We start from the raw sequence: 22,650 nt of genomic DNA, 5'->3' as shown, positions 1-22,650 counted from the left end.
CAGCCTCAGACGGGCTCAGGTCACCAGTTTTAGTCATGCATGGGTCTTCTTCAACCTGACAGTTACACGTCCCACCAGCAGCAGTAGTTTTCAGTGAGGATGCAGAATGCAGGGCTTTCTATCTTCCATCTCCTCAGTGGTAGATTGTCCTTAGGGTCACCATTAATCTTATATATCCACTCCCTGCCTCACCAACCCAGAATGACAGGAAGGCCATTAGACACAAAGAACTTGGGACAGTGGGTTAGTGAGCGCCCTCTCCCCAGAATCACATGGCAGTTTTAAAGTTCAGGGTAGCTGTGGTCCCAGTCACATTTAGCATTTCGTTTCCCAGATACGGTTTCAGAATGCACGGACAGAGGTTACTCAATGGACAGCACTTTGTCACTAAAAAGATAAACTATCTGATAGGTCGCACACTGTGAAACTACTGGGTTCATCCAAGTTCAACCAGAACCCCGAGCCCAGAATAATTGGGGCAGCTTAACTCACGGAAAGGCCAACACCTGCCCTTGAATTTTAAAGAAAAATCACAGTGGTGACCAAAATGGGGAGAACAAGGGGAAGGCATACTGTACATTTACTGACTTTGAACTATATCTCTAGGTTAACTTGCAAAACCAAAAAGGTTTTTTTTGAGCATTCTGGAATAAAAATTAATTTTAAACCTTGGTGCTGATGCCTTAGCAATTTTACCCTACCTGCCATCCTACAAAAGAAAAAATGTTGCAATTATCTTTGCACAAAGTGTAGATCACACCATCAGTCTGAGTAGGACGCTGCATCCAGCTGCTAAGATTCAGGCATGTGCTGAGAGCGACCACTGCTTCTTGTCCCAAGCTGTGACTGGGCAATGTCCGCTAGCGCACTCTGTATCTTCTCCAACAGCAGGTCACCCCGACAAACAACTTCTTCCAGTAGTGCTGCAGCCTCATGGTTCTCCTCTTCCAGCTGACGTAAGCTTGCAGCCTAGACATTAGGAGACACAACATGGTTATCCCAGTGCACCTGGAACATGTATACTATTTACTCCATGCAAACACTTTGAAACAAGGTGACTACTTATGAGCGGACAGACATAAATCTGGGCTAGACCATTAAACAAAGCAAAATAAGCAGTACCAACCGTGTGCTGCACTGTTACATAGGTGTCATTGATGGAATGCATCAAACTAAAGCTCCATCAGCTGGAAATAAAAAGATGCCACGGGACAAATTGAAGAGAAAGGAAGCTCTTGCAATGTCGTGACAAATTCTTTAAGGGAACTTTTTCCATGTTACAACAATGATGACACTTCAAAAGCCTTTAATGGTGACGTCCAGAGATTGTGAACAGTGCTAGATAAATGCAAGTTCTAGCTGCCCTTGTTCTTTACCATAATATCTTACCATATTATTTTTCCTTAACATCAGCCACTTGAAGTATATTGGTTAATAGCTGACATTATGCAACAGTGGAAATTGCACCATTTTGATTTTCATACTTAATTGCTTAGTTTTTGTTTAGCAAGGAGGGCTACATATCTGTTTGTGGCAGTAGAGCTTTAAATTTATATAACATTGATAACTACTTGACTTGTCATCCTCCTCTATCAATCTAAACCAGCTTATACAGAACTTGCATGAGATTTCCTTATATTCAGTTTGCCCTCCCTGCTGACCTCTTATTTTGCATTTGCACTACCACAGAGTATCAAAATTACACACATCCTAACTCAGCAAGTGCTGTCCACCTATGATTCTTGACAGTTTCTGATCTATGTATAGACCCAGCTCAGCAATACTGCAATTTTAAAATACTCATTTTGGTTTTCAAATCCTCCAAGGCTTTCACTCAAACTGAAAAAAAATTAAAAAGCCACAATTTTTCACATATTTCTTATTAGTCCTAGAGGCATCAAGCTAATCCTGGAGAGCTGGTAATGATGAGTATTGACAGCAGACTCACTATATGAACCTGATTTATGGACAGGGATAGGGTTATACTCAGCTACAATAAAACTGTTTTCTTTTAAAGGGACAGACATATGTGACAATGCCATTATAAAGGTAGGAAATCCTGTTTGAGTGACAGCATCATTCATTGCTGAACATGGAGACAGAGTTAATAACTCAGCTCTGGTCTCTGCTCATGTCGTAAGTTGGAAATGTTTTGCATCGTTGCAAACAGCAAGTGGTCTGATTACAGGATGACCCATTGTAGCAATAGGATTGATTCAATGACCTTTGTGCAGTCGTATTTAAAGACAAATTAGGACGGGAGGAGGGAACAGGAGAATCAGCATTTCTGTTCCACACACAATCCATTCACGTTATGTGCACTTCCACACACACTACCATGCTGCCCCCAAAATACATGTAGAGAACATTCTTCATCTTGTGAGTGGTTTCAAAGCCAAACTCATCACCAACCATCACATGCCAGGAAGCACCAAATCTCTTGTCCCTGGTCTCTTCAATCATTCTGGCGGCTGTCCCATTGTTTGATGCAGACTTCTCACAAACCATGACACACAATTCCATCGTCTCCACTTTCATTTCCTCCAGTGTATCGCAAATCTGAAGGGAATGTTTGAATGCACCTTCACTCTGCATCTTCCTTCTTTGCCTAAGGCTCTGCAATTATGTATCAGCTCTATTCCTCCTTATCTCCCATCACTCCATGTGATGTCAAGAAACAGCTGAACACTCTGGATACTGCAAAGGCTATGGGGCCTGACAACATTCCAGCAATAGTAGAGTCATAGAGATGTACAGCATGGAAACAGACCCTTCGGTCCAACCCGTCCAGATATCCCAACCCAATCTAGTCCCACCTGCCAGCATTCGGCCCATATCCCTCCAAACCCTTCCTATTCATATACCCATCCAAATGCCTCTTAAATGTTAACAATTGTACCAGCCTCCACCACATCCTCTGGCAGATCATTCCATACACGTACCACCCTCTGTGTGAAAAAGATGCCCCGTTGGTCTCTTTTATATCTTTCCCCACTCACCCTAAACCTATGCCCTCTAGCTCTGGACTCCCCAACCCCAGGGAAAAGACTTTGCCTATTTACCCTAGCTATCCCCCTCATAATTTTGTAAACCTCTATAAGGTCACCCTGCAGCCTCAGACACTCCAGAAATGCACTGCAGAAATTCACCAAAGATTCTGGCATTGTGAATCAATCCACAGCAGGTGGACAGCCACCACCACCTCAAAAGCAAAACAGAACAGGCAATAAATGCTGGCCAACCCCCACTCAGATCTCATGAATCAAAGAAAATCACAAATTTCTTCAGAACACTGGATTTAGATGGTACCTTTAATTATTTCAAACACCAAGGCACTATAATGAAGTGAAACAGATGCCTTCAATGTTATTGTATTGTGAGGTGTACTGGTTAAGAAAACGTAGCAGCACAGATTGCCCCAATAAACTACAGTCAGCAGTGAACAGAATAAATTACTGTTAGGCAGTGTCTGTTGAACAAACAGAGAAGCCACTCACAGCAGCTAAATTCCACAACCCACACAGAGGGTCACCAGGACCGAGGACAGCACTTCCATTTGCTTCTTTAAAAAAGGGTGATTGCCAGGTTACAGTGCACCCTTTTTCACTTCAGTAAAGGCACAGAATCTTTGAATATCTACTGAATAAGTGGACAAGACCTTGGTTATACAAATTAACCAAAAGAAAAAGGCCAACAAGACTCTCAGATAGAGGACTCCTGCTTTGGGTCTCCTCCCCAAAAACAAAGATGTGCTCATTTTTACAACGTCGGTTCCTTTCATAGTGCCATTGGTCCGTAACATGTCATCCCTCAATCTTCAGCTTTAAAAATAAAGCAAAAGCAGGCCCAGCATATTCAATAAAAACCGAAAAACTGAGGATGCTGTAAATCAGAAACAAAAACAGAAGTTGATGGAAAAGGTCAGCAGGTTTGACAGGATCTGAGAAGAGAAATCCAAGTTAATGTCTCAAGTCCAGTGACTGCTCCTCAGAACTCAGTTCCCAGCACATTCAGCCTTTCCCAGTAAAGATCTGAGCCTTAGCTTGCAATATTTAATTATAAACTTGTTGCTTGCAACCGGATTTCCCTTTTGTTTGCACTCTGACAAATAATGCAGCAACTTTACTACTTTTTTTTAAACCCCTTATCCAGGAAGTCTTTACACCCCAAGAGAATCAATGATTTATAGAACAGTGCCATCCAATGGTCTAGCAAGGAAGTGCCAAGCCTCAAGTCCATAAGCTCAACTACCAGTTACTACTAATTTCAAGTCAGGACTTTACCTGCAACACTCAAGAAGCCTGGCACTATCCAGGACAAAAGCAGCCCACTTGATTGGCACCACATCCACAAGCATTCACTCCACCTAGCGACACTCGGCAGCAGCAATACCATCTACAAGATGCACGCAATTTCACCAAAGTTCTTTAGACAGCAACTTCCAAACTCATTACTACTTCCATCTAGAAGGACAAGGGCAGCAGATACATGGGAACACCACCCCTGGAAAGTTCCCCTCCAAGCCACTCACCATCCTAACTTGGAAATATATCACCGTTCCTTCACTGTCACGGGATCAAAATCCTGGAATTCCCTCCCGGAAGGGCATTGTGGGTCTACCTACAGCACATGGACTGCAATGGTTCAAGAAGGCAGCTCACCCCCACCTTCTCAAGGGACAACTACATACAGGCAACATATGCTGGGCCCAGCCAGCAATGCCCACATCCCACAAATTAATTTAAAAGAAGAGTCTCAGTTTGATTTTCACACGTGCTTTTCCAGACAACCTCTGGTGGGATAAAAATACATCAGAGTAGCAAATGCTATTTTAAAATATAGCCTTGAAAATGAATTATTTTGAGACCACAGAAAGCTAGCATTGAAGTTCAGCAGGTAACAGGGAAGGTAAATGGACGAATGACCCTTCCACAGTCCCTTTGATATATAAATAGGATGGTTTTACTAAAACTATACAAAGCACTACTGAGACTACAGCTGGAATACCATGGACAGTTTTGGTCTTATCTAGGGAAAGATACATTGGAGGCAGTCCTGAGAAAGTTCACTAGGCTGATACCAGGTACAGAGGAGCTGCCTTAATGGGGAGAGGTTGAGTAGGTCGGACCTGTAGTCATTTGAGTTTACAAGAATGAGAGGTGACCTTGTTGAAACATACAAGATTCTTAGACAAGTTAACAGGGCGGATATGGAGAGGTTATTTTCCTTTGGGAGAGAGTCTAGAACCAGAGGGCATCATCTCAGAATAAGGGGTCGCACATTTAAGAGGAGGAATTTCACCTATTGGGCAGTGATGCACCAGGAGAGGGCTGTCCTGGCTGGATCATTAAGTATATCCAAGGCTGAGATAGACACATTTTTGAATCAGTAAGGGAACCGAGTTATGTGGAGAAGGCAAGAAAGTGGAGTTGAGGATTATCAGCTTAGCTATGATCTCACAATGGCATAGCAGAACTGATGGCCCAAATAGCCTACTTATGTAAACTGTAAAAAAAAGCAAACTTACACAATGAAGTGCTTATTGGTTCATAAGCACTTATGAACGCGGGAGAGGCATCATAGTCCTAAGGAAACTAAATACACCTGCAAGCTTCCCACTTCTCTCTTTTCCGTTCCTCACATAGGGCAGGATTCTTTGATGATGGTATCTCCTACCCCAAAGAAAGAGTCAGCAGGGAATACATCCTGGCTGACCACGGGAGTCTTGCAGACACCTTCAACTCCAAGTGACCCCGTTCTGATAGAAGCCTAACCTCAACTCTGAAATCCCAATAGATCCAGTAGCCACAGCCAGGAGGCTGGCACTATTATCCAAGCCCCAAGATCAGGGCCAGCTCAGTTGATATGGAGCTGTCACTCTGGGAAGCAGAGATTTCCCATTAATTACCCAGTCACACTCCTCAATAGGGGAGGGAGGAGAGGCCTCTCCCACCTCAGTAAAATGACAGAAAGTAGAGGGCCACGTGGGAAAGTGGCAGGATGACCACCTTAGGCCCTGGAACTTCACAGACATCACCGCCTGCAAGTCCACCCACAGGGTCAAGTGCAAAATTCTACCCGTGCTATTTTCCAGTCAAACGAGTTATGCATTTTTGAAGTAACAAAAAGAAAAATCAGACAGCACCTGTAGAGGGAAGCAGAGTTAGTATTTGGATCAAATTTTGAAAAAAAAATGATCAGAACCAATAAGCAGTTGGTAGTGTAAATTTGATTTTTCTTTCATAAGAATGGAGCAGTGGAAACATCAAATACAAGAGCAAATACTTGAGATACTATGAAAGGGCTTTTCAGGCTAACAAACAACAGGGTCAACTTTCCTCACCCCGATCACCTTAACAGGTGACTTAATATAAAAATACAACCACTTGCCACATATACAAATACTTCTTAAAAATCAAATCACTTAAAAATATTAGAAAGATGGTTTATCCATATGCAAAAGAACGATGGAAATAAAGACTTGCATTTCTATAGCATCTTTCATGACCACAGGACACGTCAGTCTGGACAATGTGCTCAAACCTAGAGTGTGGACCAGGACATCTAAGAGGAGAATGTGCCCTGTGACCATGTTACAGGCTGTCAGTTCAGCTAACAGATCAAGGCAGGATCACAGCAAGCAGTTAGTCAGGGATTCAGTGTAGCGTAGAAATTGAAAATGGAACAACTCTGGAAAAAAAATGTGGTTGGATCACGAAACTAAGTGCAAAAGGGATAAAGGTTCATCTTAGCCATGATATCAAACTGCAATGAGTCAGAAATACAGAAAAGAGATAGAGGACTTAGTGATGTGGTGCAATGAGAACAACCTCTCTCGCCATACTGGCAATACTAAAAAACTGATCATCAGGGAGAGGTGGAGAATATGCCCCCATCTACATCAATGGAGTGGAGGTTGAGAGGGTGGAGAGTGTCAGGTTCCTCGGAGTGACGGTCAACAACACCTCTTCTTCCTCAGGTGGTTCAGGAAATTTGGCATGTCCACAGGATCCTCACTAACTTCTACAGGCACACTGTCCAGGTGCATAACAGGCAGGTATGGCAACTGCTCTGCCAGGACCGTAAGGTGGTGTGCACAGCCCAGACCATCACAGAAGCCAATCTTCCATCCATGGACTCCACTTACATGGCTTGCTGCCGCAGAAAGGCTGCCATCATCGAAAACCCCTCCCACCCCGTTAATGATCTCCAACAACCTCTTCCATCAGGCACAAGGTACAGAAGTTTGAACACACGCACCAGCAGGTTCAGGAAGAGCTTCTTCCCTGCTGTTATTATGCTGACGAATGGACTCTCTAACCTCAAATAATGCTGATCTTGTTAATGTTGTTCTTGTCTCAGGCACGCCCTGTGCAGTTTAACCATTATGCCTTACTCTGCCCAAGTATCTTTCGCTCTATGATCTGTATGTCCTTGCTATGATCTGCCTGTCCTGCTTGCAAACAAAGCTCTTCACTGTCTTTCAGCACGTGACAATAAATCAAATCAAATTAAGGAAGTGAATCAGGGTCAAACTGAGGTCCAAACTACCAGAGTACAAAAACGCCAATACTATACCCACTTGTTTTTACAGCAAAATAACTTTACTCAGAAATTGCTTCTGCTCCTTCAAGTGGCCACAAAAGATCAAAAAAAAACTTTTCAGGAAGAGAGCTTTCCCCAATGCTGAGAGTTCATTAGGTACACCCAAGCTAACACCTTAAACAGTATTTTCTGGTCACTGTCCCAGCTACTTAGAAGATATGGTGGCTCAATGGTTAGCGCTGTTAGCTCACAATGCCAGGTACCTGGGTTCGATTCCACCCTCGGGCAACTGGGTGGAGTTTGCACATTTTTTTGTGTGGCCAAGCAGTCTAAGGCGCTAGATTTAGGCTCCAGTCTCTAAGGAGGCGTGGGTTCAAATCCCACCGCTGCCATTGTGAGAGTTGCAGTTTACCCTGCAGTGAGTTAAACTTCGTGTAAGGGGCGGCATGGTGGCTAGCACTGCTGCCTCACAGCACCAGAGACCCGGGTTCAATTCCCACCTCAGGCAACTGTCTGTATGGAGTTTGTACATTCTCCCCCTGTCTGCGTGGGTTTCCTCCGGGTGCTCCGGTTTCCTCCCACAGTCCAAAAATGTGCAGGTCAGGTGAATTGGCCATGCTAAATTGCCCGTAGTGTTAGGTGAAGGGGAAAATGTAGGGGAATGGATCTGGGTGGGTTGCTGTTCGGAGGGTCGGTGTGGACTTGTTGGGCCAAAGAGCCTGTTTTCACACTAAATAATCTAATCTACTTAAGAGAACTTGCTGTGTATACATTGGCTGCTGCACCTCCCACGTGATGTGGCAGCACTTCAAATTAAAACAATGCCTGTCAAGTGCTTTGCAATTGCAAAGCTTTACAAAGATACAAGTTGCAGGCTCATAGTTCCTTGAAATTGGAGTCGTAAGTAGACAGGGCAGTGATGGCGGCATTTGGTACACTTCCCTTTATTGGTCAGAGCATGGATTAAAGGAGTTGGGAGATCATGTTGCAGCAGTACAGGTTATTGGTTAGGCCAATATTGGAATACTGTGCGCGATTCTGGTCTCCCCGCTATAGGAAAGTTGTTGTTAATATTAGATTAGATTCCCTACAGTATGGAAACAGGCACAAGTCCACACCGACCCTCCGAAGAGTAACCCACCCAGATCCATTCCCCATATTTACCTCTAACAGCCCAGCAATAATACCAGTAAGCCATATGCTTCCCCACATCTAACTGGAGTAACAGTGTGAAACAAAAAACTAATGCCTGTTCACTGAAGAGACAATGCATTGACTTTACAAAGGCGTCTTCGATTAGACTAGGTTCCCTACAGTGTGCAAACAGGCCCTTTGGCACTCCGGAGAGTAACCCACCCAGACCCATTCCCCCTAACTAATGCGTCTAACTCTATGGGCAATTTAGCATGGCCAATTCACCTAACCTGCACATCTTTGGATTGTGGGAGGAAACCAGAGCACCCAGAGGAAACCCACGGAGACATGGGGAGAATGTCTGTGTGGAGTTTGCACAGTCACCAGAGACTGGAATCGAACCTGGGTCCCTGGCGCTGAGGCAGCAGTGCTAACCACTGAGCTACCGTGCCACCCTTTAAACTTGAGGGGGTTCAGAAAAGACATCAAGGCTGTTGCTAGGGTTGGAGGTACTGTAGGGAGAGGCTGAATAGGATGGAGCTGTTTTCCCTGAAGCTCAGAGACTGAGGGGTGACCTTATAGAGGTTTGTAAAATCATGAGGGGCATGGATAGGGCGAATCGCCAAAGTATTTCACACAGGATAAGGGAGTCCAAGGCTAGAGGAAACAGATTTAGGGTGAGGAGGAAGATTTAAAAGGGACCTAAGGGGCAACGTTTTCACGCAGAGAGTGCTGCACATATGGATTGAGCTGCCAGAGGAAGTGGTGGAGGCTGGTACAATTACAGCATTTAAAAAGGCATCTGGATGGGGACGGGAATAGGAAGGGTTTAAAGGGACATAGGCCAATGCTGGCAAATAGCAGCAGATTAATTTAGGATATCTGGTCGGCATGAACAAGTTGGGCCGAACGGTCTGTTTCCATGCTTGACATTTCCATGACTCTTAAATAACTTTAAATACAGGTGGGACTGGATTAGGTTGGGATATCTGGTCGGCATGGACAAGTTGGACCGAAGGGTCTGTTTCTACGCTGTACATCTCTATGACTCTGAGAAGGAATTTGCCGTTGGTAACTGCAGTTCCTGAACTGGCCACTTGGTGATGTACCAAGACAAAGCTTGTGTCAACAACCACAAGTTCCTGCCTGATGTAGAGAATCTGGTGTTGAGCTCCACGAGAAGCAGGAGCTCACACCGAGGCCTGGTACGGTCTAAACACTCCTGTAACAGGCAACTACACATCACCACAAGTGGCATTTAGGGCAGAGAAACCACAAAACCTCAAAAACAAATACTGCATCTTCTCAGCCCTAGGTACTACAACCCACGCGCACACAAAAAAAAACTCAAAAATACTGCAGAGATGAGGAAAGGAAATAGAAAATTCTAGAAACTCAGTTAGATATCTGTGCACAAAGGAGAACAGTTTCAGGCATAATCTTTTGAAAATTCATGTATTTAATCACCGGAGATTAAAAAAAAAGGGAGAATGGTTTAAAAAATTATTTTGATACAGAATTAAACAAACATTTGGTTCAACCAGACTCTCAACTGGAACTACTTATTCTGACAAAATATCAGACTACTCTTTTCCATCTCACAGTCATCTAGCTTCGCTGCTATTTGTCTTGAACCATCGCCTGAGACTTCACACCTCACTCTGGGTGATGAAATTTCTTCTCAATTCTCTCTTCGTTTTACTGGCCACTTACATTTAAAATTGCTGGTTTTGGTCTCCCCTATAAATGGAAACATCATCTATCCTCTACCTGATTGAACTCTCCCGTAATTTTAAAGGCATCTATCAGATCACGCCTCAGTCTACTACTTTTGTATCAGGGAACCACAGTCTCTCCTGATGCTTATAACCTCTTGATTTCACCAATGTACCTATCCTTTAAGTCGTTGCGATGTTATGCATGGGAACTCTGACTTAATAACCTCAAGCATGACACCATGTGCATCTGGCTATGTGACCCTCTGTCATTTGTCACAACACCATCAACTGCAGAGAAATGGAAATGTGCCACCTGGCATCAATTCCATGTTTGACCCAGACACAAGACTTTAAGAGACAGGAGAAGGCCATTTAGCCCCTTGAGTCTGTTTGCTATTAAATGAGATCATGGCTGATCTGATAATTGTCAACTCCTGGTTTTTTCCCCCAATTCCCTTCATTCCTTTATGGATTCAAAATCTGGCTATCTCGGCCTAGAACATTCTTTAATTAGTCAACCCTCTACAGTAAAGAATTCCATAGATTCACTACCCTCAGAGAAGAAATTCCTCATCAGACTAAGATGGGTGAGCCCTTATTCTGAGAGTATGTCCTCTGGTCATAGGCGATTTCCTCTTGTAGATGAGTCTTTCTGCATCTAGCCAGTCAGGTCTCCTCAGAATCTTGTATGTTTCATTAAGATCTCTGCAGTTATTGTAACAAGGTCAGTCAGGTGGACCTGAGAGAGTTCTCTAATTGGGGCTTTTAATCTGGTCCAATCAGGGAGCCCTGGCTGTCAGGTAAGAACAGGAGTGTTTCCCTACCCTCCCCCTCACTGTTTTGATCACACAGCACTGCCCTTTGATGTGAAGGGCAGTGTTTGTCACTGGCCACCTGGGTGTTTTCCTATCTTCCCGGTGGTGGAAATTGAATAAAAAAAAACAAAAATGAAAAAAATTTTAAAAAAAGAACAGGAGTGTTGTCTTTCACTGTGTCTCACACCTGCACACACACACCATGGGTGCTGGGGAAAAAATAAGCACTACCGCACTTAGGTGGTAGTATGGGGGTTAAATTTTAAAAAAAGGATGAGTAGGAAAAAAGAAAAAAAAAAGAACAGGAGTGTTAGATATCCTGCTCACTCAGAGCTGGCCCAGTGTCAAGGACTCTCCATGTGTTAATAAAGGGTGATTTGACTTGTGCAGTTATTTCAGTCTCCTCTCACTTGTTTAAACTAATCGAGTACAGGTTTAACTTCACTCAAATCACAAGAGAATCCCTGTGTATCTGGATATAGTCTAAAGAACCTTCTCTGGACTTCCTCCTGAGGGAAGCAAAACTGTTCATGACCAGGGCCTTATATAGTTTTAGGAAGACATTGCTCGTTTTATACTCAATTCCTTATGATATAAAGGCTTACAATCCATCCGCATTCCCTATTATCCCCCGAATTTACGTACTGGCTTTCACATGATGCTAACCACATTCTGCAACCCTCACAGCAGAGGCTAGGAAAATCAACTTTTGTAGTTGATTAACATGCAACTCTCAAGACTTTCAGCACTCAAAAACACTTTCACTTCAGTGAGGTGTGCCAGCAGAGAGATGCTCGCTTTGGTTATTTTAAAATTGCAGTTCCCCATGGCTGCACTTAATTTATTCTGAACATTCTTACTTAGTAGAATCTTCACTTGCTAACGTTCAGTTAGAGGAATATCAGGTCTCACTTTCCTCTTTTTAATTGTTCTGAACTTTAACTAAGGGTCAGGCTGTCATCCTACTCTCCACAGATAGCTGCTGGGCATTTCCATCAGGCTAAGCAAGTGCATAAACCCAGACAGGCAACAAGACACCAGGCTGCTTGCACAGTTTGTGGCTCAGCACCGGCACAGGCAACCAACAGTGCAATGCTCACTTCTGACCTAACAGGAAAAGAACATAATGTAAAACAAAGAACACAACAGGACCTCTCCAAAGTAGTCAATAAACGAGGGACAGGACAGCACACACACTGTAGATGCACACCTTGAACACACAAGTGAGAAAGTATCTTTCTCCCATTAGCCAAGTGTTAATTCTGTTTCTCAACACAAGCACACAGTTGCATCGTACGTTTTAACCACAGAGGCAATTTGTTATGAAACAGGATGCACTATTTCAACTGATTTTTTTAACAGCCAGGACAAAAGGAAACGCGTTTTGCTGGTCTTACATTTGACACTTGCTACTCGGTTATCCTCTCAACTGCTGTATTTTGTTTGACCTTTATTATGATTAACCTATTGCTACCTGGAATTTTCACAGCAAACATACCCTGGAAATAAATTAAAGCTTGTTTCAGATATGGCATCTTAAGAATTTACTGTAACCGCTACAAAACGTCTGTATGCATTAAAACGATCACATTTGTCTTTCAAGCAAGATAATTATGCAACAACTGAAATCAAACTGTGCATCACTCTTTACTAGTGCAATCATCACTCAAGTTGCTGAGGAAAACAAATCTGAAAGATGCTCATGTGAAGCAAGCAGTGGCCCAGATACAACTGCTTGTTTAACTGCATCCACTTGGACGCAGAAGAATTAGGTTAGTGTGGTGCTGGAAAAGCACAGGTCAGGCAGCATCTGAGCAGGAAAATCAACATCACCATTCCTGATGAAGGGCTTTTACCTGAATCATCAATTTGCCTGCTCCTCAGATACTGCCTGACCTGCTGCGTTTCTCCAGCACCCCACCCTCGACTCTAATCTCCAGTGTCTGCAGTCCTCACTTTCACCAGTAAGAATTAGGTTGTTTATACTGTTTCAGTGGATCTGAACATCACTGGCTAGTCTATCATTTGCTCCCCAGCCCGAGGTACATGAAGGAGATGGTGAACTGCTGCAGTTCATACAGTGTAGGGTTAGCCACTGGGCTGTTAGGGAGAAGAGTTTCAGGATTCTGACTCAGTGACAGTGAAGTAACAGTGATATACTTCCATTTCAGGGTGGGGCTCAAAAGAGAAGTTGCAGGTGGTGCTCACATGTATCTGCTGCCTCTGCCCTTCACAGATTGCAGGCTTGGAAAGTGCTGACAAAGGAGCCAAAAATTGGTGAGTTCTTGCAACGTTTTGGATAAATACAAGTTCATGCCAAATGGGATACAGACCAGCAAAGCCAGAAAATAATCGGGATGTGAGGTGAAACAATGGATGAGCTGACACTGGGTTGGTGTTGAACAACATGATAAAGATTGATGTGAGTAACCTTGATGACAGGCAGATCAGGATCAGACTCAATGTAAAGGTTACAAAGGACTAGCTCAGTTTCAGACAACTGTCAGAGGAAATGGAAACAATGACTGGGGAGTGGGGATTGAGGCAGAGACTGCAGTTTGGTTTCACACCTCGCAACATTTAATGTCAGGAAATACCTTCTCAACAGAGTCAAATCAGAGATGATGGAAGGATCAAGGCAAAGGTGGTGAGATAAGACTTATGAGCAGTCGGTTACATTTGGGAGAGATGTGTTTCCAAATGATATCCCTGGGGTGAAGCAGACAGAAGAACAATCAACAGTGTCAATACTCTGTCACTGGAGACACCAGAGGCAACAGTCACAATGAAGTTTAATAATATTACTTATATGGAACGTAGATTCCCAGTTCTGTATAGATGATGTTTTACAAACAAAGAGCCAGATAGTAACCTGGAACAGTGAACAAAAGACAGACCTTCCAAGAAAGCTTTTGACTTCAATTAGATTACTGAGTCAGCTGCATGGGAAGTTAAACGCTGAATGCATACAAGCTTAACTTTTATGATCACTAGAAACAGATGGTTAGGTGCCATTAGCAGGTTAAATTCAGAGGAAGGCACACCACCAGATTGATAGCATTATGTTTTATAGAAGTCTCCAAGCTATCAGAGCTGAAAATAAGAAAATAAATCCAAAGCAGGATCAGCAGTTGGCAGCTTAGTGCAGAGCATGGAGGCCCCCAGTACTGGTCTACTGTGGAGAGCCCTTCAAGAGAGACTGATGTTTGTCTTTTTAAAACTTTGCTTCTTGTGTTTCTGACCTACGGTTAAACTGTGTTTAGCGGTAATGTAACTCCTCTTCTCTTCATTCCTTTATTCTGTAACTAAAGGTTGTACCTAGGGACCTTTATACCCAAGATGGCACTGTAAGTGGAATTTGAATACATGCGACAATAAAGCTAATTCAATTCAAGTGTCTTAAGTTGCTTCTGCAGTCCACGGAGAAGAGCTGGAAAGAGTCAGTGCGTTATGTCTGTACTTGTGTGTGTCTGATGGAAATGGAGAATGGCATCTGGTAAATGTACAGAAAGTCGGTTGAGTAGGAAATCTAAAAGTGAAGACACTTCCTGGGGTTAAGTATTTCTACAAGATACAATGATGGAATTTTATATATACTCCTTCTCCCTTTTGTTAACAGGTTTATGATGATTTGTTAAAGTATATTGGCAGGCTTATGTGAATATGTTCAGTGACTGATCACAGTAATCAAAGCAAAAATCCAAATAATGACCTATCAAGTCAGGTTGTAGTCAAGAAGCTGACTGCTTATATATAAGCATCTACTGGGATCACAACAATGCAGGAGTTGACAGGTGCATCTCTCACTACAATTCAATGGACATGAGTAGCACTGAAAAAGTGCACATCCACTGAGCTAGATAACAGATGGGCAGGTAGTGGAGGAGGCTATGTGTGGCCAAATCTGTCCAAAAGGAGGATGAGAGGACCATGATCATTCATTTAGAACTTGACTTTGAATAGAGACAAACTTAGGATCACAACTACGAGAACCATGAATAAGGGCAATAGACAATTCAAGAGAAACTGGAGTACCCAGTTTGTGGTTTGGCTGAACAACACTGACACATTTAAGGTGAAGCAGCACAAGCACTAAGGAAGGAATAGAAACATATGCTGATAGGTCAAGGTGCAGAGGGAGTGAGAGGAGACTCACATGAAACTTAGGCAAATGGCCTTTTGCTGTGCTGTAAATTGTAAACAATTAGCTTCTTCAGCACATACAATTCAAGATGGGCAAGTGGAAATTCTTCCTACATCCTGCTGCTAGAATTTACTAAATATACTGTGTCCACAAATACTGCACCAGTTCCTACACTAGCTTTCACTGGCAGAATGTAACAGGCCACTCTTAATGTGATGCAAGCAGTGGGATTTATTTATATACTATCTAATGTTATTTGATGAATTTGAATTTGTTTTCTGTGTGCCTGAAGTTAATTATTAATTTGAAGTCATAGAGATGTACAGCATGGAAACAGACCCATCGGTCCAACCTGTGGTTCTGGATTCCCCAACCCCAGGGAAAAGACTTTGTCTACTTATCCTATCCATGCCCCTCATAATTATGTAAGTATTTTTGTAACCATGGCGAATTCTGGGAGAACTGTTTTTGAAGCCTGGTTGTGGAACAAATGGGCAGTTTGTGCACAAATGGACTTTTCTTTATTTTAAATGGTGACCCAGCATGGTAAGTAATGGTGCAAAAATGGTTCATCAGAGAATTCTGGAATCTGAGTTTTTTTAAACTTTAGGGAAACACCCATAAAGAGAGACTTTTAGTTTCACTTTTGACTTCATGTTTTTAAGGTTTGGTAGATCTTACAACAGCATGGCTGTATAGAGCAGAGCTCCAGAGATAAACTTCATGAAATAGATTACCTTAGAGTGAGAAGTTAATGTTAGTCTAGAGCAGAAATATTGGGATAAACACCCAGAAGTTCTGGATGTAGCTTTGCTCGCTGAGCTGGAAGGTTCATTTTCAGACGTTTTGTCACCATGCTAGGTAACATCTTCAGTGAGCCTCCGGATGAAGCATTGGTGGTGGAACCCACTTTCTATATGTATGTTTGAGTTTCCTTGGGTTAGTGATGTCATTTTCTGTTCTTTTTCTCAGGGGATGGTAAATGGGATCCAAGTCAATCTGTTTGTTGATAGAGTTCCAGTTGGAATGTCATGCTTCTAGGAATTCTCGTGCGTGTCTTTATTTGGCTTGTCCTAGGATAGATGTGTTGTCCCAGTTGAAGTGGTGTCCTTCCTCATCTGTATGTGGATCATGTCGTTTTGTGGCTAGTTGATGTTCACGCATCCTGGTAGCTAGTTTTCTGTATGTTTGCCCAATGTAGTGTTTGTTACAGTTCTTGTAAGGTATTTTGTAAATGACAAAAGTTTTGCTTGTTGTCTGTATAGGGTCTTTCAAGTTCATTAGCTGCTGTTTTAGTGTTGGAGGGTTTGTGGACTACCACGATGTCAAAAGGTTTGAGTAGTCTGGCAGTCATTTCCGATATGTCTTTGATGTAGGGGAGAGTGACTAGGGTTTCTGGATGTGTTTTGTATACAGACAACAAAACTAAAGTCATCAACTAGCCACAAAAAGACATGACCCACTCTCACTCGTATCCTTACATACAGATGAGGAAGAACAACACTGCGACTGGGACATCACATCCATCAGAGGACAAGCCAAACAGAGACACGCAAGAGAATTCCTAGAAAGCACTGCATTGCAACCAGAACTCTATCACATTGGCTTGATCCCATTTAACATCCCTTCCGAGAAAGAACAGAAAATGACATCACCAACCCAAGGAAACCTAAACACTAATAGAAAGCAGGCCATCCAGAGGCCTGCTGATGTTACCTAATATGGTGATGAAACATCTGAAAACGAAACTTCCATCTCAGCGAGCAAACCTACATCCAGAACCTCAACTTGAGCTACAAATCTTCTCAAAACTCATTAAAACCCAGAAGCGTTTATTTCAGCTGAGAACATTAAAGCTCAGGTGTGTAGTGGCTCCAGAAGAAGCCATCGCAATTCCATGGTTCGTACTGCTGCATCACACCACCAGGGACTCAGGTTCAATTCCACTCTCAGGGGACCGTCTGTGGAGTTTGCACATTCTCCCCTTGTCTGCGTGAATTTCCTCCGGGTGCTCCTCCCACAGTCCAAAGATGCGCAGCTTAGGTAGACTGGTCATGGTAAATTGCCCATAGTGTGCAAGATAACATTCACATTGGCATGCCTGTATGAGTGTTTTGGGAACTGTATCAGGAATAGTCTTTTGGGGGAACTGTACAAAAATTGTTTTATTTCATTTGCTGAAAAGAAGTGTTTTGAGACTAATACGATTATATTATCACTGTGCATTTTAAACTTTTGAACTCATACAAGTTAACAGTTTGGATCATTATATTTTATTCCTTGTGTCATTAAAATAAAATTTTCAGCATTGCATGCTTATTTTCTGGCAAAAGCTTACATTTTGTTAAAACCAAAATAAGTAAAAAGCTAAATTTCTGTCTGGGATTGGATTTGTTCAGGAATATCATCAAGTGGAATCACATTACCTGCAATGCTGCTGTTGATTCTTCACTTGGTAGCGAGTCGACTAATACATCAATATCTTTCGCAGTGCGTGCGATCAGTGCAGCAAAAAGCTGTGCATATTCTGGAGGGAAAATGTAGGGCCAGGAGAGAAAAAGAAATTTCAGATAACAGCCTTTCAGGAATGACCCAATGAAGAGAGATGGTGGTAGGGAAAGATTTGCATTTACGAATGGCTCTATTATAGCATTGGGTAATAATTTAACTCTGACAGCAAAGCCCATGTCTCACAAGTGAACTAACTAAAAAAAATTCCAAACGATTTTGTAATCACTTGACTCCTTGCTGGTTATAACTATAATGTAAAATCTTAAAGCAGAGGAGGCCATTTGGCCTACTGTGTCTGTGTTGGTGCTTTAAAAGAATTATTCATTGTATTGAACAGCCCTGCCCATATTGCCCACAAGCAAATGTTTTCCCTTCATTAATGCACCCAGCCCATTTCAGGCAATGCATTCCAATTTACATTTTAAAAAACTTCCCTCTTTTCTTTGGGCAATCACCATAAATCTGTGCTTTCTGATTACTGACTAACCTGTAGTCTCCTATGTTCCACTAAGAGAGATGGACCTGATAACAATGTTTTTCAAGGAGACAATCTTCCTAACCTGGCACTGCAACTTTTAGCCACTCAGGCAAATGTGTCTTCCAAATGGGGTTGTCATTAATGCACTTGAGCATCTACACTGAGATGATTCTGCAATCTAATTTGTTTTATAAAAGGAGTGAACATTTCAGGTACTTCGAAGTATAAGAAACATCCTGGAGTAACACAAGAGTTACGGTGGATGTGCAAAATCAAAAGCTGGCAACCCTAGTTTTAAATGGAACATCAAGGTCAAAGGAAGACAGCTCTCAGCACCAAAAAGGTGACTGAGAGGTCTCCAGAGACATTGTGCATTTTTATAGCTTTCTGCATAGTAAAGCTTCCTCCAAATATAACCTGATTCCAAGCCAAGGTGAAGTGTAAAACTTGGCAACTCATATTTTATTGATGATGGATTTAATCAGATTGCAACATCACAATGTTCACTTCCTCCTTGTAGCCCCCACATCCTAGCAGTCTCTCTTTCAACTATTTTACAATAGCAATTACACCAAATTAAAGTTGACAGGCCCTTAAATGGTTAGTCTCTCTTTTTAAGCGAAATAATTAAAATATGCCTTTTGTTTTAACATATTTACATACCATAAACATCAAGGCATTGAACATGAGCATAATCAAATTAAATTTCAGTGAGTCAGTAAGGAGACATTAGGACAAGTGGTGAAGCAATTTAGGTTGCTAAACTGGACTTCAAGTCCAGGTGATCAGAGACACTGGATTCACAGACAATTGCAATAACTTATTTCGGGAAAGTAAAGACATCCGCAGACATTCAAGGAAATAGTGGCATAGCTGTCATGTAGTTCAACCAGTAATCCAGAGATCCAGGCTACAGTTACAGGGGGACTGGCTCAAATCCCACTAAGGCAGCTGGTGGAATTACAACTCAATTAAATAAAATTGGAATATAAAGTCTCAACAAACTATCGATTATTGTAAAAACCCATTTAATATGAATAAAACTGCTATCCTTGTATGGCAGGCCTACAGGCAACTCCAAACCCACAGTCTGTTAAACAACTATTAACTATTCTCCAAAGTGGTCTGGCAAACCACTCAATTCCAGGGCAATTAGAGATGGGTAACATATATTGGTGCTTCCTGTGACACCCACCTCCTATCAAACAATGAATTTTAAGAACTAACCTTCAGTTGGGTTGGATGGTTGATCTTTGTTTATGGCAGTTTGGATATTTGTAAACGATGCAGGTGGAGCACACTGCTGTAAGACACCAATGGCATTACAGAACTGGTCTGCTAACTAGAGAGAAGAAAAGAAGGTTAATTTAAAACAACATGGCATTTAATTTTGTTGGGCAATGTTATTTACGGTCAAGGAACAAGATGTGTGAATGGAGTTTTTACTTAATTCAGTCATGGGACTTGGGCATCGCTGGCTAGCCTGCATTTATTGCCTGACCCAAACTGCCCCTTGAGAAGGTGGTGGTTAGCTATCTTCATGAACCGCTGCAATTCACATGCTGGAGGTAAACCCATAGTTCCATTAGGGAGGGAGTTTTCCAATTTCAACCAAGCGACAAAGAAGCAATGACGAGATATTTCCAAGTCAGTTGGTGAGTAGTGTGGCTGGCAACTTACAGGTGGTGGTGGTACTCCCATGCATCTGTTGTCACTATCCTTCTAGATGGAAGTAGTTGTGGGTTTGGAGGGTGCTAAGGATCTCTGGTGAATTTCTGTAATGCATTTTGTGACAGTTTACATTGCAAAATAGTCACTTTCAAATGCAACAAAATCTGGACAATATCCAGCTCAGTCCGACAAATGGCAAGTGAACATTTCCGTCACGGAAGGCAAAAAGAGGCAACCTAACCACCACCCCCTGACATTCAACAGTGTTAATATCACTGAATTCTCCACTATCAACATCCTGGACATTACCATTGATCAGAAACTGAATTGCTCTCACCACGTAAACACATTGGCTACAAAAGCAGGCCAGAGGCTAGGAATACTGCGACAGGTAACTCCCCTCCTGACTCCCAAAGCCAGTCCACCATCTACGAGGCACAAGTCAGGAGTGTGATGGAATACTCCCCAATTGCGTGGATGAATGCTCTCCTATAATACTCAAAAGCAGCATGACACCATCAGGGACAAAACAGCCCAATTGAGTGACACCACATCCACTCAACCAATCATGTAGTTCAGTCCTCCCATGAAAACCCTTGCATCACACACAACATGGGTGTTGGGGTAAAAATAAGCACTACCACAGTTAGGCGGTAGTGTGGGGGTAAGAAAAAAGAACAGGAGTGCCTGACATCCTGTTCATTCTAAAAAAAAAATAAACAGGCGTGCCAGTCGTCCATTTTACTGAGAGCTGGCTCTGAGGGAGCTGGATCAGTGTCAAGGAGTGTCTATATTTAAATAAATGTTGACATGGTGACGGTGGGGTTAGTTCTCTAACTTTTGAAAAAAAGAAAAAAAACTCTTGCATAAGCATCTCTCTGTCACTGAATCAGTCCTGTTTTCAGCCTATCACTAAGTGGGCGGCACGGTGGCACGGTGGCTAGCACTGCTGCCTCACAGCGCCTGAGACCAGGGTTCAATTCCCGCCTCAGTGTTGGGCCGAAGGGCCTGTTTCCACACTGTCATGTAATCTAATCTAATTTGTTCCTTCCTTCCTTCCTTTTTAACCTGCCTCTGAAGTTGATTGAAAATATTTACATCTCTCAACTTTTGATGGTTCTGGTGAATGGTCATCAACCTGAAACATTCACTTAGTGATGATGTGGGCATTAACAATCTCCAACATACACACGTTTTGTTTGTGTACAACAATGAGTTAGTTCAATGATGGAACAGTCTTGAATGGGTTCTTTCTGTCCTTAGCAAATTATAAAGCATAGTTCAAGACAAAGTGCGAATTATGAACAAGTTTGACAGTCCCACCCTTCTGTCCATCACAAATTCCACAGATTATTTGTTGATGGCATATTGATGTATGGAACTTAAATTTAAAAACGAAACACAGCATGTGGAAGTGTGAAGATTTGAGCTAGATTTCAAACAGTAAACTGTTAAGTAAACAGTGTTTAAATATTCTGTCTCACTATTATAGTTCACCTGAACACATATCAGAGCTAACTGGAAAGAGACCAAACTACACTAACTACGAGAAGGAGCAGACCATTCAGCCCCTCAAGCATGCTCCATTTAACCTGATGGCTAATTTGATTCCAAGCCAGCAACCTTTCACCCCTTGCTTACGAAGAATCTAATGTCACCTGCCTTAAAACTATTCAAGGACTCTGATTTCACCTCGTTCAGGAAAAGAAGTTCACTCGTGCTCCACCTGAGAGAAAAAAAAATTCTAATCTTTGATGAATGGGTGACCCTTATTTTTAAACTATAATCCTTAGTCTAGATTCTCCCAGAAGGGGAAATATCATCTCCACATTTGCCCTGTTAAGATTAAACGTTCGACCAAGTTGCTCTTTTTTTCATCTAAACTCCAGTAGGTACAAGTGCAGTGTTTCCAACCTTTCCTCAAAAAATCCTGTTATTCCAGGCATCAGCCCAGGGAACAACCTATAAAATGTTTCCAATGCAGTTCCACCTTACCAGAAATAAGGTGTCCCGTAATGTTCATAGTACTTCAAATACAGTCCAGTCAGTGCCCTTAAAAACAAACAAACTCTCTACTTTCATGTTCAATATCCCTCGCAACAAAAACAAAGTTCTATTAGCTTTACTGGTTACTTGGTGTATCAATACTATATCCTTGTATGATGCATATACTGGGACATGTAGACTTATCTGCATCTCAGCATTCTACAAACTCACACCATTGAGATACTTGTTTTATTATACCTGAGAAAATGCATGATTTCAATTTACCATTCGCAAAATCTTTACCTTGTTCCTTAACTTTGATAGTCACACCTTAAACATCTCACCACATTTCAGAATATAATTAGAACTCATTACATTCAGTAAGACCTCAATTATTCCACAAAATCACCCGATGTTGAAAAAACTGTGACACTGTGCCTGACCCAGTACGCCCAACTGAAGTAGGGCCAGCGCCGCACTGCCGGAGGGCCAGCGCTGAGGGAGCGCCGCACTGTCGGAGGGTCGGTGTTGTATATTGGATTTTGTCTGAAATAAACCCCCCGGGCCATCTGCACCCCAACAGGAAGGGGAGCAAGGGGGCGAGGGGAGGGGAGAAGGGGCACAGCAAGGCAGGCAGCATCAGGAGGT

General features: G+C 42.5%; 1 protein-coding gene across 1 annotated transcript in view; it reads right to left on the bottom strand.

Moving 5' to 3' along the window:
* Positions 1–696: 696 nt before the first annotated feature.
* The window catches only part of med21 (mediator complex subunit 21), a 23,235-nt gene continuing 1,281 nt past the window's right edge, over positions 697–22,650 (bottom strand). The window contains exons 2-4 of the mRNA XM_043708728.1: positions 19,573–19,687; positions 17,783–17,883; positions 697–969 (exon numbers count right to left, since the gene is read on the bottom strand). Coding sequence (XP_043564663.1) covers positions 793–969; positions 17,783–17,883; positions 19,573–19,687 — 393 coding nt within the window. The 3' untranslated portion in view covers positions 697–792. The remainder of the gene's footprint in view (positions 970–17,782; positions 17,884–19,572; positions 19,688–22,650) is intronic.

Source organism: Chiloscyllium plagiosum, chromosome 19 (genome assembly GCF_004010195.1).
Source record: "Chiloscyllium plagiosum isolate BGI_BamShark_2017 chromosome 19, ASM401019v2, whole genome shotgun sequence".
Taxonomy (NCBI): Eukaryota; Metazoa; Chordata; class Chondrichthyes; order Orectolobiformes; family Hemiscylliidae; genus Chiloscyllium; species Chiloscyllium plagiosum.
This window is presented reverse-complemented; position numbering and strand designations above follow the sequence as displayed.